Genomic DNA, 14,656 nt, shown 5'->3' with positions numbered 1-14,656 from the left:
CCCCAGCAAGTCTATAACTTCATCCCTGGTCACCTCAATTTGGCTCAGTTCTTCAGACTCCCTTCCTGAGGTGGGGTACTATGGCATGAGTTAAGAATGACAGTTGAAGAAATATCAGTTGGGAGGATTAGTGTACTGGCTATTACTGAGGTGAACTATCTAGGAAATCTAAAAAAAAACCAGTTTTTTTTTAACTACTAAAAGCTATTACTGCACAGAAAGTTATTACAAAAAAACAAGGTATTACAAAAACATTACTAAACAGAATCAAGTTATTACAAAACTCAGACACTCCCCCCCCCCTCCGACTTAACAGGGATATTGGTTTATCTCATTACATATGTATTCTTACCAAGAAGGGCTAAACATCCTCTGTGTTTTAGTGTATTTTTTTGGGAATAGTATATTTGAATAGCGATTGTAATGTACTACAGTGAATAATGGAACATGTTTCTTTGGCATAACACAGCACCCCACCTCAAAGGAAAGGTCAGCTAACCACATGCTTTGAAGGAGACGGATGCAGTGTAACTGCAGTGTTTCAATTACTCTTAACAATTAAGAAAGATACTTTTACACATTAGTCTCCTACTTTGACGTATTTATTGCTCCACTATTCCCCCCTCTGTAATTAAATCCAAACATATTGTGATCTAGAAACTTAGTTTGTTATTGCTATTTAGTCTTAAATTGTATGCTAATTTGCTGTCCACCTATGTAGAGACTATCTATATATATGAAACATTAACTTCCATTTCTATGTAATCAAAGGAAATGTGCCTGCACGCAAAAGCTCATACCTTAAATACTATTGGTTTTAAGGGTGCCACTGGACTCGAAATTTGTACTACTGGACAGAAACGGTTAAAGTTAAGGAGGCCTTAGATTACTAAAAGATGATAGTCAATCTGGCTACAAAGTAGTCTGAAGTTTGTTCATTAAATTCTGAATCTACAAGTTTTACTTTGCTATAACTGTTTTTAATAGTAATGTAGGTTTGCATAGTTCCTCTTCATGGATGGTTGGATCTGACAATAATTCCTAACAGAAGAAGAGCAATTTTCACCAGCTTCCCCCCGCCCCCACTGCAGACTGCCAAATCTTCCTGTGTGCAGTTGCTGCTGAGGGGGTCTCTTGAAATAGTATTTCAGGATTCGGTGTTTTGAGTTTCAGCAGAAAGAGGGCAATGAAGAAGTCCTGTTCTGCTGATGGAAATCCTTTCAGTCAGCAAAGATTTAGTGTGGGATCCAAGCCAATAACTTCTTCTTGAAGCAACTGCTTCCGAGTACCTTGTTAGCCTCCCGTGACTATTACCCACTTAACAGGGACTTCATGAAGAAAGTGGTTTGTCCCTAAACTGAAACTTCACAATAAGCTTAAATAAAACAGATATTGTACACAGCACACCTGCAGTTTAAAGCAAAGCTCTGAGAGGTGGCGGCAGCAGAAACAAAAGTAGGGAAAGGTGGTACAGCAGAAGTGAGTGTAAGATGAGACCTGGTGCCACTACCTAGGCAAACAAGGAGGTAGTAGAATGAGTTACTGTGGGTATGCTTAGCCACAGACAGTGGCAGAGTGATGGGGAAAAGCCGTGTCACCATAGTCGTTCACAACTGTCACAGCATAGCTTTGTAAACATGCTGACTTTGATGTATCTTTCAGTGAAACCAGTAGAAATGCTTACAAAGACACCTATTTAGGATTTAGAGTACACAAGCAAACTGAGCATGTTTAGTGACAAGTAAAACCCACCAAACAGTAGTCAGGACCACACATGCTCTCCAAAGTATCATCACATCTTCCATTTGGACCTCAGAAAAGAAAGGTCTACACAGGGGTGTCAAACTCATTTGTTATGAGGGCCAGAACTGACATGAGACCTTGTTGCAGTGTCAGATTAAACCCTGTGGGGACCTAGGCAGTCGAAATCTCAGCCTCGCCCTCGCAGAATACTCAGAGCACCTCCCCTGCTGCCCACGGCCCCCACTGCAGCCTGCAGGCACCTTCTCAAAAGCCACTTTGACAAAGCTGCAGGGGAGAAGCAGAGAGGCAAACTTGGCAATGCCAGCAGCAGTAGCTGCACCTGGAAAATCAGGCAAAGAGTGGCTCAGTTGCTGACTGCACGTGCAGGCTTGGGAGGGCTGCAAGCAGGGGGGAAAGCCAGTGCCTACTCAGCCTATGTTAATCCGACCCTGCCTTGTTGGGCCAGGACATGTGTGTCATTAGATGCAATGCCAAGTAGCAGAGATATAAACTTTATAATGGACACAAACACAATTAAAAAAAAAACCCTTAAAATATGCTTAAAAGATTAGCACTCTTGCAGTATTTTGTTTATTTAACAGTGTCTGATAACTGACACCTCTTGCTCTGAATTATTGCATCAAAATCTGTAGATGTCTGTGGTGTAGCACTTCTGAGTATGCTGTTCAGGTGTTTTCTGTAACCTTTTGATTTACTGATTCATTACAGAAATCTCATGGTCAATACTTTGAGCATAAGATCCAAGGGAAAACATGAAATGGCTGGATATTGCGAGCTTTTGTACATAAGTTACTTGATGTGCTGGTCAGTCAATGGAGAAAACAGAGGTTTTGCTCTGTAGCTCCTGTGCACTTCAGCAAGTCCAGCAAAGAAAGCTGTGATGCAGGACGCAACAGAGACATGAGAGAAGCCATGTTGGATCAGGCCAATGGCCCATCCAGTCCAACACTCTGTGTCACACAGTGGCCAAAAAAACTCAGGTGCCATCAGGAAGTCCATCTTCAGGGTCAGGACACTAGAAGCCCTCACACTGTTGCCCCTCCCAAGCACCAAGAATACAGAGCATCACTTGCCCCAGGCAGACAGTTCCAACAATACGCTATGACTAATAGCCACTGATGGACCTCTGCTTCATATAACAGAAGGAAGCAGATTACAGAGTTGCTTGTGGGCCTGACAGGAGCCCTCTGGGGGTCTGATCCAGCCCTCAGGCTGCATGTTTGACACCCCTGGTCTACGGCTTCCTTGTACATTATAAAACAAGGTCTTATAAAACATTAATTTTCATTGGAATACTTTCCTAGTGATACCAATTAAACATTTTCAGGAGTCCCATTTAATTCAGGAAACAAGAACAATGTCCACATGTGGTTTTGATACATTTTTAATTTCAGATATAATCTTTTTTTAAGAAGAACAAAATGAGGCACATTTATGTAACTGAAACTTCTGAGAATCAATATACAGAATTTCTAGCTGGTGCAATACACGTCTAGTTTAGACACATTTAGTAGTGTGTGTTCATATATTTTATATATATATGTCTATATATACATATAAAATTCATGCCAGTGCTACTGAACAAGCACCCAAACCTGAATACCAACTTCTAACGGAATGGCTCAGGAAGACATGGGCTATTCTCCTGAGGCAGGAAGCCGGAAACCACTCAAAACCATTCACACACTTGTCTCAGATTCACTACAACATATTTCTTCATGGAACACACTCAGGATCAGTATTTGTTCTATCAGATCGAACCGCAAGCAGAAGTCCATAGGCATTATAGACCTTTCCCGCTCTTCCCTGTCTGCAGCTCTCCTTCTCCCTCCAAAAAACTACTCTGGAGGGTCAGGAACAAGGCAGCCCACAATATGGAGGGGGCTACATCTTGAGTGGTGAATTAGTGGAAATTGCAGGGACCCTCCCCCCACCATTGTGTGCATGGAACTGCCTTCCGCTCACATAAGAGTACCTTGGGATCCAACCCACTGTATTTAAAAGCAGTACGTTGTCAAATGGAAGCACGCTCATTGAGGCCGCAAAAACCACTTGGTAGTACTATAATGAGGAACAGATGGTAGCTTTAGGTGGTTTGGGACTTGTAGTTTACACATACTTCTTCAGTGACCTCACTTTTTTCTGATTAAATGCACAGAGGCCAAGCTCTCAGTTTCCGGTTTAATGTGATCTTCAATTCATATCTATTAATATAGTACCAAAACTTCTTTCTCTGAAAGAAGGACCGAGGAATACTAACCCCTGAGACAACTCTGGGCAGGTGAACGCTTGCAGTTGTGAAGAACCTTGTGCCATATATTTGATGTTGAGGCAAGAATTATAGATTTCAGCAAGGTTTATTATGCTATGCTGCTTAGGACCGCAGCCTCATCGGCCTTGCCAAGTCCTGGCGGCTTGATTTTGGGAAATACAAATCATCTACTTAATACGTGCACGCTTGAGATACCTCAAAAGTGGCTTGGCCACACCTGGCCTTGGGCATGTGTTTCCAGAGCAGCAGGCTTCAGCCTTGCTGTATCATAAATGTAACGGTTCAGGCCAATATCTGAGATGCCCGACAGAGCTATTTTTTTTTAAAGGAGGGGTAAGGGAAACTAGCAATGAGGTGAAATGGATGGAAATAAGTTTTTTTGAGCTGTACCTTCTGCAAGACTTTTAAATGTTCAACTGTATCCTGGCTTCTGCTCCTATATCATCTGGTGTACCAGTGAGCAACAGTGTTACTTCACTGCAAGTCAGGTTTTCCCATACTGTCTCTGTGTGTATATATAGTGGGGTTTCCTCACCAAAGCAGGCAGACAGACACTGTGCTCACAAGACATTTCTCTCCCTTCCCTCATACGCCTAGCATTCCTCTAAGGATACAGAGACAAAGCTGCCACACATTTCAAGTACAGCATCATGCACAGCTGATTCAGACATAAAGCTCTGAATAGCCAGCATATATATTAGAAACAAGACATCTTCCCCTTTGTTGAACAGCTACCTTTTTTCTCAAAACAGAAATATACTGGATTTTCTCTTTAAATCTTCTCTCTAAATATGACATTTCATTAATACAAAGAATAGCTTCTTTAAAAAAAAAACATACACAGAGAGATCCTGCATATTGCTTGCTATTATTCTTCCCAACTGTGGACACAAAACTCTGTTTCCTGTGTCTCAGTAGGGAAAGGACAATCGAGGCAGGAAATGGTAAGGTCTCAAAATAAATAAATATACACAATATACTTATTTGGTGCCTCCCCTTATTTTAGCAGCCCCACCATCACTTCGCTGATATCCCACAGTTTCCTTGCCACTAAGTCATCTGTGGCTTTAGGCAGTAGTGGCTGCTCCTTGCAGTTTCCAAAATATTTCCCAGAGACAGCCTCTACTTCTGGAGAGGAGGCCAGATAAATAGATGTCTGGGCTCCTTCCAAGGGGGATCTGAAGAAAGCCCAAGACACCAAATTAAAGAGGGGCTTTACCAGTAAAGGAATCTGTATGTGTCTGCCTAGATTTGTTCTGACAATACCGGGATGGAGGGCATTGACAGTGACTCCGGTGCCTTCTAAGCGTCGGGCCAACTCTCTGACAAACAGGAGGTTAGCCAGTTTGCTTCGACTGTAAGCAAAGCTTTTGTTGTAACTCAGCTCGCTGTTCAAGTCGTCGAAGTTGATCTCTCCATATTTGTAAAGGGAGGAGGAAACCACTACAATCCTGCTGGGGGCTGAGCTTTTGAGAAGCCCCAGGAGGAGATGTGTAAGCAAGAAGTGGCCTAAATGGTTGACACCAAACTGCATCTCAAAACCATCCTCTGTCTTTGTGTAGGGACACTGGAATATCCCTGCATTGTTGATCAAGACATCCACTCTTGGCTGTTCCTTTACAAAACGAGAGAAAGAGAAAGGGAGGGGGGAGGGGGGAAGAGGGAGAGAGAGACTGTGTCAGACATGTGAATATAATGACATTATTTACATTTTTTTTAAATTAAAAAAATAAAGATTTTTCTAAAAATCAGGTGTCCTGCATTGGATGAAGGGAAGCTCAGCCCCCATTTCTGGCCAAGACCTACCTTCCTATAGGCTTCAAAACCCAGGTACAAACTTTCTCAGGGAGACCAGGAAAGTCATGTTTCTTGTGGTACTTCCCAAGGTGAAAGCCATGGCAAGCAAGTACCATGCCCCTATCTCACCTTTGCTGGTAGTGGCTGTGAAGAATGTGGGGTGCAGGGCAGTTTTTTGAAGACTGGTCAGGTTTGAAGCTGCACAGAGGTTGGGAAAACATGGCTGGGTAGGTTTAGGTTTATATCTGGGAGTGAAAACATGGCATCTCTTTGATACATTAACACCTTCCTATTGGTTAAGCTGGTTCCAGTGGCCTTTTGTTAACAGAGCTGCTATTGAATAGTGACAGGAGTGGCCTGAGTTCACTAAGGCCTTTTTTACATATTTGGAGAGGGGGCACCTGAAAAGGAACTGTCCCTTTCCTTTCTCTCTCTCTGTACACATACATATGTAGCTACCTTGTACTGAATCAGCCCATCAAGATCAGTATTGTCTAGTCAGCTCTTTATTACCAGATTCTTTTAAGTGGAGATGCCAAGGATTGAACCTGGGACCTTCTGCATGCCAAGCAGATGCTCTACCACTAAGCCACAGCCCCTACCCCTAGATGCTGAGTGTGGAACACAGCATCCTCTTTATGTATACACCCATTTCCATCACCCATGCGGCAGGTACATCAGATGTGCAGGATATGTAAATCTCAAATAGATTAGCAACCTTCTTCCTTTAGTCTGTGTCCTAGTCCTGAACCATAGCAATGTAGCAATAAAGTTGTATTAGCTAACAGAATGCATTGCCTTGCTTCCTAACAATGGATTTGCTGCAGGTTCACACTTTAAAAACGTGCTCTTAGTTCACTATACCTCTTAGGAGCAAGCTAGAAAAGGATGTGTGTATCTGAAATCAGGAGGTGATGGCAAGCTATCAGAAGAAAGGCTTTGAATCCCACTTGACATGGAGTTGGAGAACACAAGCTATTTTTACTGGGATGAGTAGATATCTCTCATCCAAAAGAACGATTTCTATCTCAGCCTCTGAGCAAAACTGCCTCTCTCTTGCCTATGAGCCATTTGCTGTAGTAGAGAGTGAGAGTAGCCTGCTGGGGTATTGGTAGGGATCATCACAGCAGTTTTGGATATTCACTTCATAAGGTTAACAGTGTCTTTCGTGCTAATAATTCCACATAAATTGATAAAGTGACTCGTGAAAGTGTATGCTGGAAAACATTTTTGTTAAGACTTTAAGGGTGCCACTGGACTCCTGCTTTATTTTGCCCTAACAGTCTAGTACAACTACCCCTCTGGAATTAGTGACAGGTAGGTATCTGATGTTTCTGCTTATGTTCCAACCAGCCTGGTACATATATACATCCCATGCATGGCAACATATTATGAAAACATATATTCCTACATGGCTCAATGCATGAGCCATCAGGTCCTGAACAAACATACCCAAATACACGAAAAAGCCATCAACCATTCTTTTTTTGATAAACAATGCAACATAAGAACATCTCTCTGCTAAAGCATACACCATGTATTCACTGAAATAACTCGGCCAGCCAAAGCTATGGAGATATCCAGTGGCAATCTGCCAGTCCCATCATGGCCATTATTCCAGAACACTGCATCTCATAAAATATAAAAGGATGTTCCCATTTCCATTATATGGGACCACAAAACAGGCACTCCAGCATCTATTTAAAGTCTGAAGTTTTCATCAGGAAATCCTTTCATCTGTTCATCTGAAATGACTTGCGGCTCTTCCCAAAGAGAATTTGTTAACAAAGCTGTTATTGAATAGTGACAGGAGAACTTCCAGCGACATTTCAAGCAGCGGCAATGCGAACACAGCGTTGGGATTTGGCTTCACAAGCCAGCCACTGTTTCATTGTATTGTCACACTAACAACTCTGCGGTGAGACAATCCTGTCTAAATGACAGCCATTCTTCCCCTTCCCCAAGTGTGCTGATCTACCTTTCCCCACTGCCCTTTCAAATAACATATTTTTCGCTCTCGATTTGGGGTGAGAATTCTCATTTAAAACTGGCTGCATTCACATGTCACCCTAAGACACAACTGGCCATGACAGACACAAATACGACTTCCCTCATTCCTTCCCCTCCTTTCTCATGAGAAGCACACCTTAGCAGGTTTAGGCTGAAACAAACACTGGTTCCCCAGGATATATGGCTGCAGGCTCCCAGATGAATTGGGAGTTTGTTTGGGATTCTAAGCCTTCTGCTGCAATATCAGTGCAGACATTTTACCGCTTTTAAAATTCAAAATTAATCTCTGTGCTTGATTAGCATTGGTTAATGAGACTAAGTCTATTGGAGCTTTATATTCTGGAAAAAGTGACCTCAAGTGAGAAACAGCTAGTTTTATAGTCTTCCAAATAGGCATCCTGCCCTTATAACCACACACTGTAAGGGATTCTAAGCCACAATAACAATGACTCTGAGTGTTCTTTAAATTGTGTTGCAATCAATGCTTAGTTAGCAACCAGAGATCCAAAGACCTTGCCAATCCTGTGCTGGCATACTAATTAAGCCAGCGGACCTGCTGTGCAGCACGGTTTACACCAGACTTGGAGCCTGTGCAAAGCTCTTCTGTCTTATCAGCATCAAGCTTAAATCAGACCTAATGCAAATGTTTTAAAAGGAGAAACATTTAACATTGCGCTGATGGAGGGTGACCTATTTATTTATTTATTTTATTTCACTGGATTTCTATCCCATCCTTCCCGCCAAAGCAGGCTCAGGGAGGCTCACAATACAGAGCCTACAATAAAAAACATTTACATTACAAGCCTTAAACAGTTTAAAAATAATTTGGTGTTAGTTTCAATAGACTTAAGATGGCGTTCAATGATCTAAGCATCCATTGGACCTAGCGTCTTGGTGGTGGTGGTCAGCATTTCAGTTAAATGCTAATTGAAACAGTGTTGTCTTACAAACCTTGCAGAACTGGACAAGGTCCCACAAGGCTCTGACCTCCTCAGGCAGTTGGTTCCACCAATGAGGGGTGGCAATTGAGAAGGCTCTTTCTCACATTGTTTTCAGTCTTGCCTCCCTCGGCCCAGGGGTTGAGAACAAGTTTTGTGTTCCTGATCTAAGTACCCTCTGGGGAACATGTGGGGAGAGATGGTCCCTAAGGTAAGCAGGTCCTCGACCATATATGTTAAACTGAGAGACCCATGGACCATGTTGAGCTGCAGGAACATTTCTAGTTCTAGTTCTAGCATATTTTTTTAGATGTTGAAAGTATCTTATGGCCAACACTGCTGAATACTTACAGGGAGAGTGCTTCTGTGAAGACTTATCCATGAAACTACAATCTGCAATGGTTGCTGTTTACAATTTGTGTATATACACAATGGGAAGTCGCAGTCAATTTTGGTTTCTCAACCTATGTTAATGTCCAATATAATATGTCCATGTGATAATTTACACAAGAGCTGCATACAAGGTGCCACATTAGAAGCACACCACTTGAAAGCACTGAAGTCCACAGCATCCCATATTGCCAAGGACCAGGAGTAAGCCAAGCCCCAATGCTGTTTCAGTGCTCTCCTTATTATACCATACCAAGCCACTGAAACTTGGCAGGCGAAGGGGTCATGCTCCCACCTTTGAGGATGCTGCTGCCATAGTCCGCTCTGCCTGCAGATGAGGAATACCTGTGCCTGCCACTTTTTACATTGCCACTCAGATTTCCCCAGTTTAAGAAATTCCTTAACCTGAACATAAAAGAAATATAACAAGAATCCTGCTGGATCCACCCAAAGGATCATCTAGGCCAGCATTCTGTTTCCCTCACAAGCCACCCACGTATCTCTGAGAAGACAGAAGACCACAAGCAGGGCAAGGCACTTACTCTCCCTCCTACCTCAAGTGGTATGCACAGTTACATGGTGAGGTTCCGATGAGTCCTTCTGCCCAATAACCGATCAACCCCAACCTCCATGAAGTTGACTTGGGGCACCACAGTGTTTTGAAGCATTTTTTCCCAATCTGCCCCAAGCCCATTAACTCCTAGCTTCATTGACCTATTCTTTGGGGAAGTGCTGGGCAAGAGGCACTCTTTCTATCAGCTTACCCCAAAGTATGATTTGTCAGGATCTCTGACTCACCCCACCCCCCTTCTGTTAGGATCCAACATTTCACGGTTTCCTTGTTGTTGTTTTTTGGAGGGGGAGGGTCATGAACTTTATTTTTTAATTAGATTTTATTTTATTGAATCCAAACCAATACAAGGGGAACACAGTGAAAATAAATAACAAAAATACAGAATCCAGAATCCAGAAATACAAGAATCCAATTTCGATCACTGGATGCATATAACAAACAATTTACAAAACCAATACATAATATGCTAAGAAAAAAACTACAATTCATTCTATTAAGGCAAAAAGGAAATATTCCCAAAGAATCCCAAAACCGGGGCCCAAAGCGTTTCCTTATTGTTGTTTTTTGGTGCATCTTTTCTAGCTCTACAAGATGGCTTAGGAATTGGGCTGATCGAAAACGTGCCTCTTATTCCAGCAACCTTCTAGTCCTCAGCACCCTCTGCTCACCGCCCCCCCCCTTTTCCCAATGACAGCTACTCAAGGTTCGTCAAGCGGTGCCCATTCCCGCCCCCCCCCCCTCCCCACCGTGCATTTACCTGCAGCACCTGCTGGCAGAAGCTGCGCACTGAGCGGAGCGAGGCCAAGTCGAGCTCTCGCACCAGGAGCTCCCCGCGACACTCGCCCCCTCCCCGCGAGCACAGGCCGAGCTGGGCGCGGAGCTCGCGCGCTGTCTCTTCAGCGCGGCCGCGGTCCCGGCAAGCCATTATGACCCTCGCGTGTTGCCGTAGCAGCTCCGCCGCCGTAGCCCGTCCGAGGCCGCTGTTCGCGCCGGTGATGATCACCGTCTTGCCTTCCATCGAGGCGGCGGACACGCTGCGCGGGACCTTCCCAGCCGCCCCCCAGAGGCGCCGGGCTAGGAGAAGCAACCCTCCACCCAGAGCTGCGGCCAGCACGACCGCTGTGGCGGCCATCTGGGCTAGGGAAGAACCACAGAGAGGCCGAGGCTAGAACGGCACTCGCGCGCTCTCGTTTCCGGTGAGATTTGGGACTTCCGTTTCGAGGGAGCGGCGGACGAAGAGCTGAATGCAGCCGTATCCAGATGGGAAGAAGTGCTTGTGTTTAGAGGGACCCTGGTCCTCCCTTGGGAGGGTGTTTAAGAAACTATTTTAATTAAAATATTAGAAATAGCCGAAGTAGATTTATTGGCGTTTTGCCTTAAAGGTAAATTATCAAGTGATGAAGAAAATCATTGGAAACTTCTATGATTGGCTTAATGCATAATCATGATTGCGTATATGATCTTGGGGACTGTTCCCGAATTTGATATTATAAAATTGTACTAGCAAATTATTAGTTATAGTCTATGAGTTATAAATTTGTAAAGACTATTATCTGTAATCTAGTGATGCAGAGCATTTGTTGTCAAAATCATTTTACTTTTATTGCCCCTTCCCCTTTTCCATTTTGTATCTCCCTATCCTGTTTTCCTTTAAAATTCTAGTAAGATATGAAACCAGGAATCTGTTTTAATTAGAACAACATATGACCATATGAAGCTGCCTTATACTGAATCAGACCCTTGGTCCATCAAAGTCAGTACTGTCTTCTCCAGACTCTCCAGCAGCTCTCCAGGGTCTCAAGCTGAGGTTTTTTACACCTTTTTGCCTGAACCCTTTTTTGAAGATGCCGAGGATTGAACCTGGGACCTTCTGCTTACCAAGCAGATGCTCTACCACTGAGCCACCGTTGAGGTATCATTTGTATTGGAGACGTTAGAATTGGGGGGTTTTCCCTCCTAGAAATCGCAAATCGCAAGATAGAAATAAATGAAACAGACGTTCTCCATTGGCACTTTAAAATTTGTGTGAAGAGCTGTCAAGTTGCATTGGACCCATAGGAATTTCAAGGCAAGAGACTAGCAGTTTTATATTTCACTATAAGCTTTCATGAGTCAGAGCACACTTCATTAGATACATTGGCGTCTGCTTCCAATAGGTCGATGCTGTTATGTTCTCAACAGGCTGGACGGGGGATTATAGGGACAGGCCAATTTAAAACAAGATCTAAGAAATAGTATTGAGTTGGCTCAACGTGGTGGAAGGCCACACCCTAAATATTGTTACCTTCTTGTTTTATCTTTTTGGCTTGCAGTGGATATTAGATTAATCCTAACTTTCATCTGTTTTAGCAACAGATTCCTAAAGCTCATCTCCCACTGTATTTTGAAGTTTGTGGGCTATCCTGTCCACAACTTAAAGAAAATATTTCTTTCTAATTTTATTTATTTACTCTATGTACACTTTGCACCATTATACAGTTAGCACCAGTTAGCACCATTCTCCCCAGTGTAGATCCCAAATGGCTTACATCCTTCTTTTCTCCTGTTTCATTTTCACAACATTCCTATGAAGTAGATTAAGAATGTGTGACTGATCCACGGCCACCCAGCAAGCTTCTAAAGCAGAGCAGAGATTTGAACCTGGGTCTCCAAGATCCTAGTAAAACTCTACACCACAGTAGATGCATACTATTAAGGCCTGACTTACACATCCAGAGTAATAAGGTAGTAGAGCCCCACTTGAAACTGAAGGTAGTAGATTCCAGCTTTGAATAGCCCTATTTTAAAAAAAAACTTATTGTAAGCAGAAGACTAGCAGTGAGATTAAAGGTTTGTTTACATACAGTGTGAGTAGTTTGTAACTATCAGTGGATTCATATTCTAGCTGAAACTGAAAAAGTTAGCAGTGACATATAGAAAGCTCATCCCATCACAAATTTTGTTAGTTTTTAAGATGCTCTTGCTCTTTTCTACAGCCTAAGTAGGTCACAGATGGAGGCAAAAAGGCACTACTATAGGGTCGCTGATTTACTACCCTACCTCACATTCTCAAAGAACTAATCCTTGCACCCTTAAGATGCTGCACCCTACTGTCAGCAGCACATTTGTCAGAACCTGAACTATTTTCATCACACACAGCAGCATTTCCAAGTATCTCCATAGTCTAGTTGAGAAACATTTGTGAGTTCCCCTTCCCCCAAACCATGCATTTTTTCCACATACCTTTCTTCCAGTCTTCATTGGACTTAACTTAAATTTAACTCTTTTCTGTTATATCGCTGAAAAGGTCACAGCAGTTTTTTAGGTCAACCAAAGCTTTCAGTTGTAAACAGTCCCTCCCAGTTTCTTGTACCTCCCTGATTTTGTCACTATCAGGGGTTTTTATCTGCTTCATACATTTTGCCCCTATAGGAAGGATTTGCTCAGGTGCTTTTCCTCATCAAGAGAGCTTTCTTTAACTACGTAGCATTATCCTGGACACCCAGGTAGTCTTTGCATAGCCCCTTTCATTTGTTGTCCTATTTGGTCATACAGAACTACCAAGTTTGGCAGTTAAGGAACAAGGTGGAGATCCATGTGGAAGGGTATCTGTGTATGGAGAAATTTCACGCACATGCAAATCTTCTACTCCAATAACCTTTCAGGAACTTGAGTTGGAAACTGCAGAGAAACATGTATAAAGGTGATGAACCCTCCCCCCCTGAAAATTTCCCCAACATACTCCCAGGTGTCCTCAGGAACTGCAGTTGGTTAGTTTCCCATCTCCTTCTGCCCTCAACCAGTCAGTGTTCTGTACTTCCTAGAACATACTCAGTTTTCATTAGGTTTTTAGAGGTTTCTTTGCATTTTAACTTAGGAAGTCATAGTCTTCTCTACACCTGGGAATTATGTAGAAACTATTACCTCATCTATGGGTGGACTGAATTTGTTCTTTCGATGACTAGTAAAATCCATCTTCTTTAAAGGTAAAAGTATAGTCCCCTGTGCAAGCACCAGTTGTTTCCGTTTCTGGGGTGACGTACATCACAATGTTTTCATGGCAGACTTTTTATGGGGTGGTTTGTCATCGCCTTCCCCAGCCATCTACACTTTACCTCCAGCAAGCTGGGTACTCAGATGGATGGAAGGCTTAGTCAACCTTGTGCCAGCTACCTGAACCAACTTCCACTGGGACTGAACTCAGGTTGCGAGCAGAGCTTGGACTGCAGTACTGCAGCTTACCACTCTGCACCACAGGGCTCCATCTTCTTTACTATTAGATATAAGCTGTTACCTGTTTTGCGTGTTGACTCACCATGTGGGGAGGGATAGCAGGCATGAATACGCATGCATGCTGCCCCCCCATACCTCCACGTGATTGTCGAGTCATCTGCATAAAAGGGAATGATGCAGATCGATTCCACTTACAGAGGTGCTTTTCTTCTGTGGAAGGAGCTTTCCCGGATGCTGGAATGTACTGTGTCAGGGGAAGGCTCACTTGTGTTAGATGAATGGATCTGCAGGATCCAGCCCCATGGAGTTCCGTGGGCTGCACTGCAATTGTGAAAACCTTGTTGAATAGACTTCAGTATAATTCTGAGGACTATTGATTGAATTACTTGTTAAATAAATATTCTAATAGGCTGCACATCACTAGAAAGGGACAGTACTTTCATAGATTGAAGGGAAATGTGATTTTTGTACAGATGTTTGAGTTGTTTCCCAAGAATACAGAGCTCTATCTAATATGTAGATGGTAAAATCATGGGAGCAAACACTTGGGACGATCCATACCTAGTGATTTGAAGAGTTGTCATATTATTCTAGATTAATGCAGCTTAAGCACACCACACAGCACTTGCAAAAACACTACGAATGTTGGTCTAGAAATACCATTCTTCATATAAGGATAGATAATTATGACTATTTTTT

At 43.0% G+C, this 14,656-nt stretch overlaps 1 protein-coding gene across 1 annotated transcript; it reads right to left on the bottom strand.

Moving 5' to 3' along the window:
- Window positions 1–3,132: 3,132 nt before the first annotated feature.
- RDH14 (retinol dehydrogenase 14) lies at window positions 3,133–11,416 on the bottom strand. Its single transcript, XM_060233544.1, has 2 exons — window positions 10,503–11,416; window positions 3,133–5,651 (listed from the first exon to the last, which is right to left on the bottom strand). The coding sequence occupies exons 1-2, from the start codon at window positions 10,875–10,877 to the stop codon at window positions 5,034–5,036; spliced, it is 993 nt and encodes a 330-aa protein (XP_060089527.1). The 5' UTR covers window positions 10,878–11,416; the 3' UTR covers window positions 3,133–5,033.
- Between the last annotated feature and the right edge of the window lie 3,240 nt (window positions 11,417–14,656).

The sequence above is a fragment of the Heteronotia binoei genome, chromosome 1 (assembly GCF_032191835.1).
Source record: "Heteronotia binoei isolate CCM8104 ecotype False Entrance Well chromosome 1, APGP_CSIRO_Hbin_v1, whole genome shotgun sequence".
NCBI classification, from domain to species: Eukaryota; Metazoa; Chordata; class Lepidosauria; order Squamata; family Gekkonidae; genus Heteronotia; species Heteronotia binoei.
Note: the sequence above shows the minus strand (reverse complement) of the source record. Positions and strands in the feature narration are given on the sequence as shown.

Bases quoted from the DNA above. Each gene is read 5' to 3' on its own strand.
- RDH14 (XM_060233544.1), bottom strand. From the start codon at position 10,877: ATGGCCGCCACAGCGGTCGTGCTGGCCGCAGCTCTGGGTGGAGGGTTG. The intron at 5,652-10,502 runs GTAAATGCACGG...CGTTTTGTAAAG, and splicing joins TCTGCCAGCAGGTGCTGCAG to GAACAGCCAAGAGTGGATGT.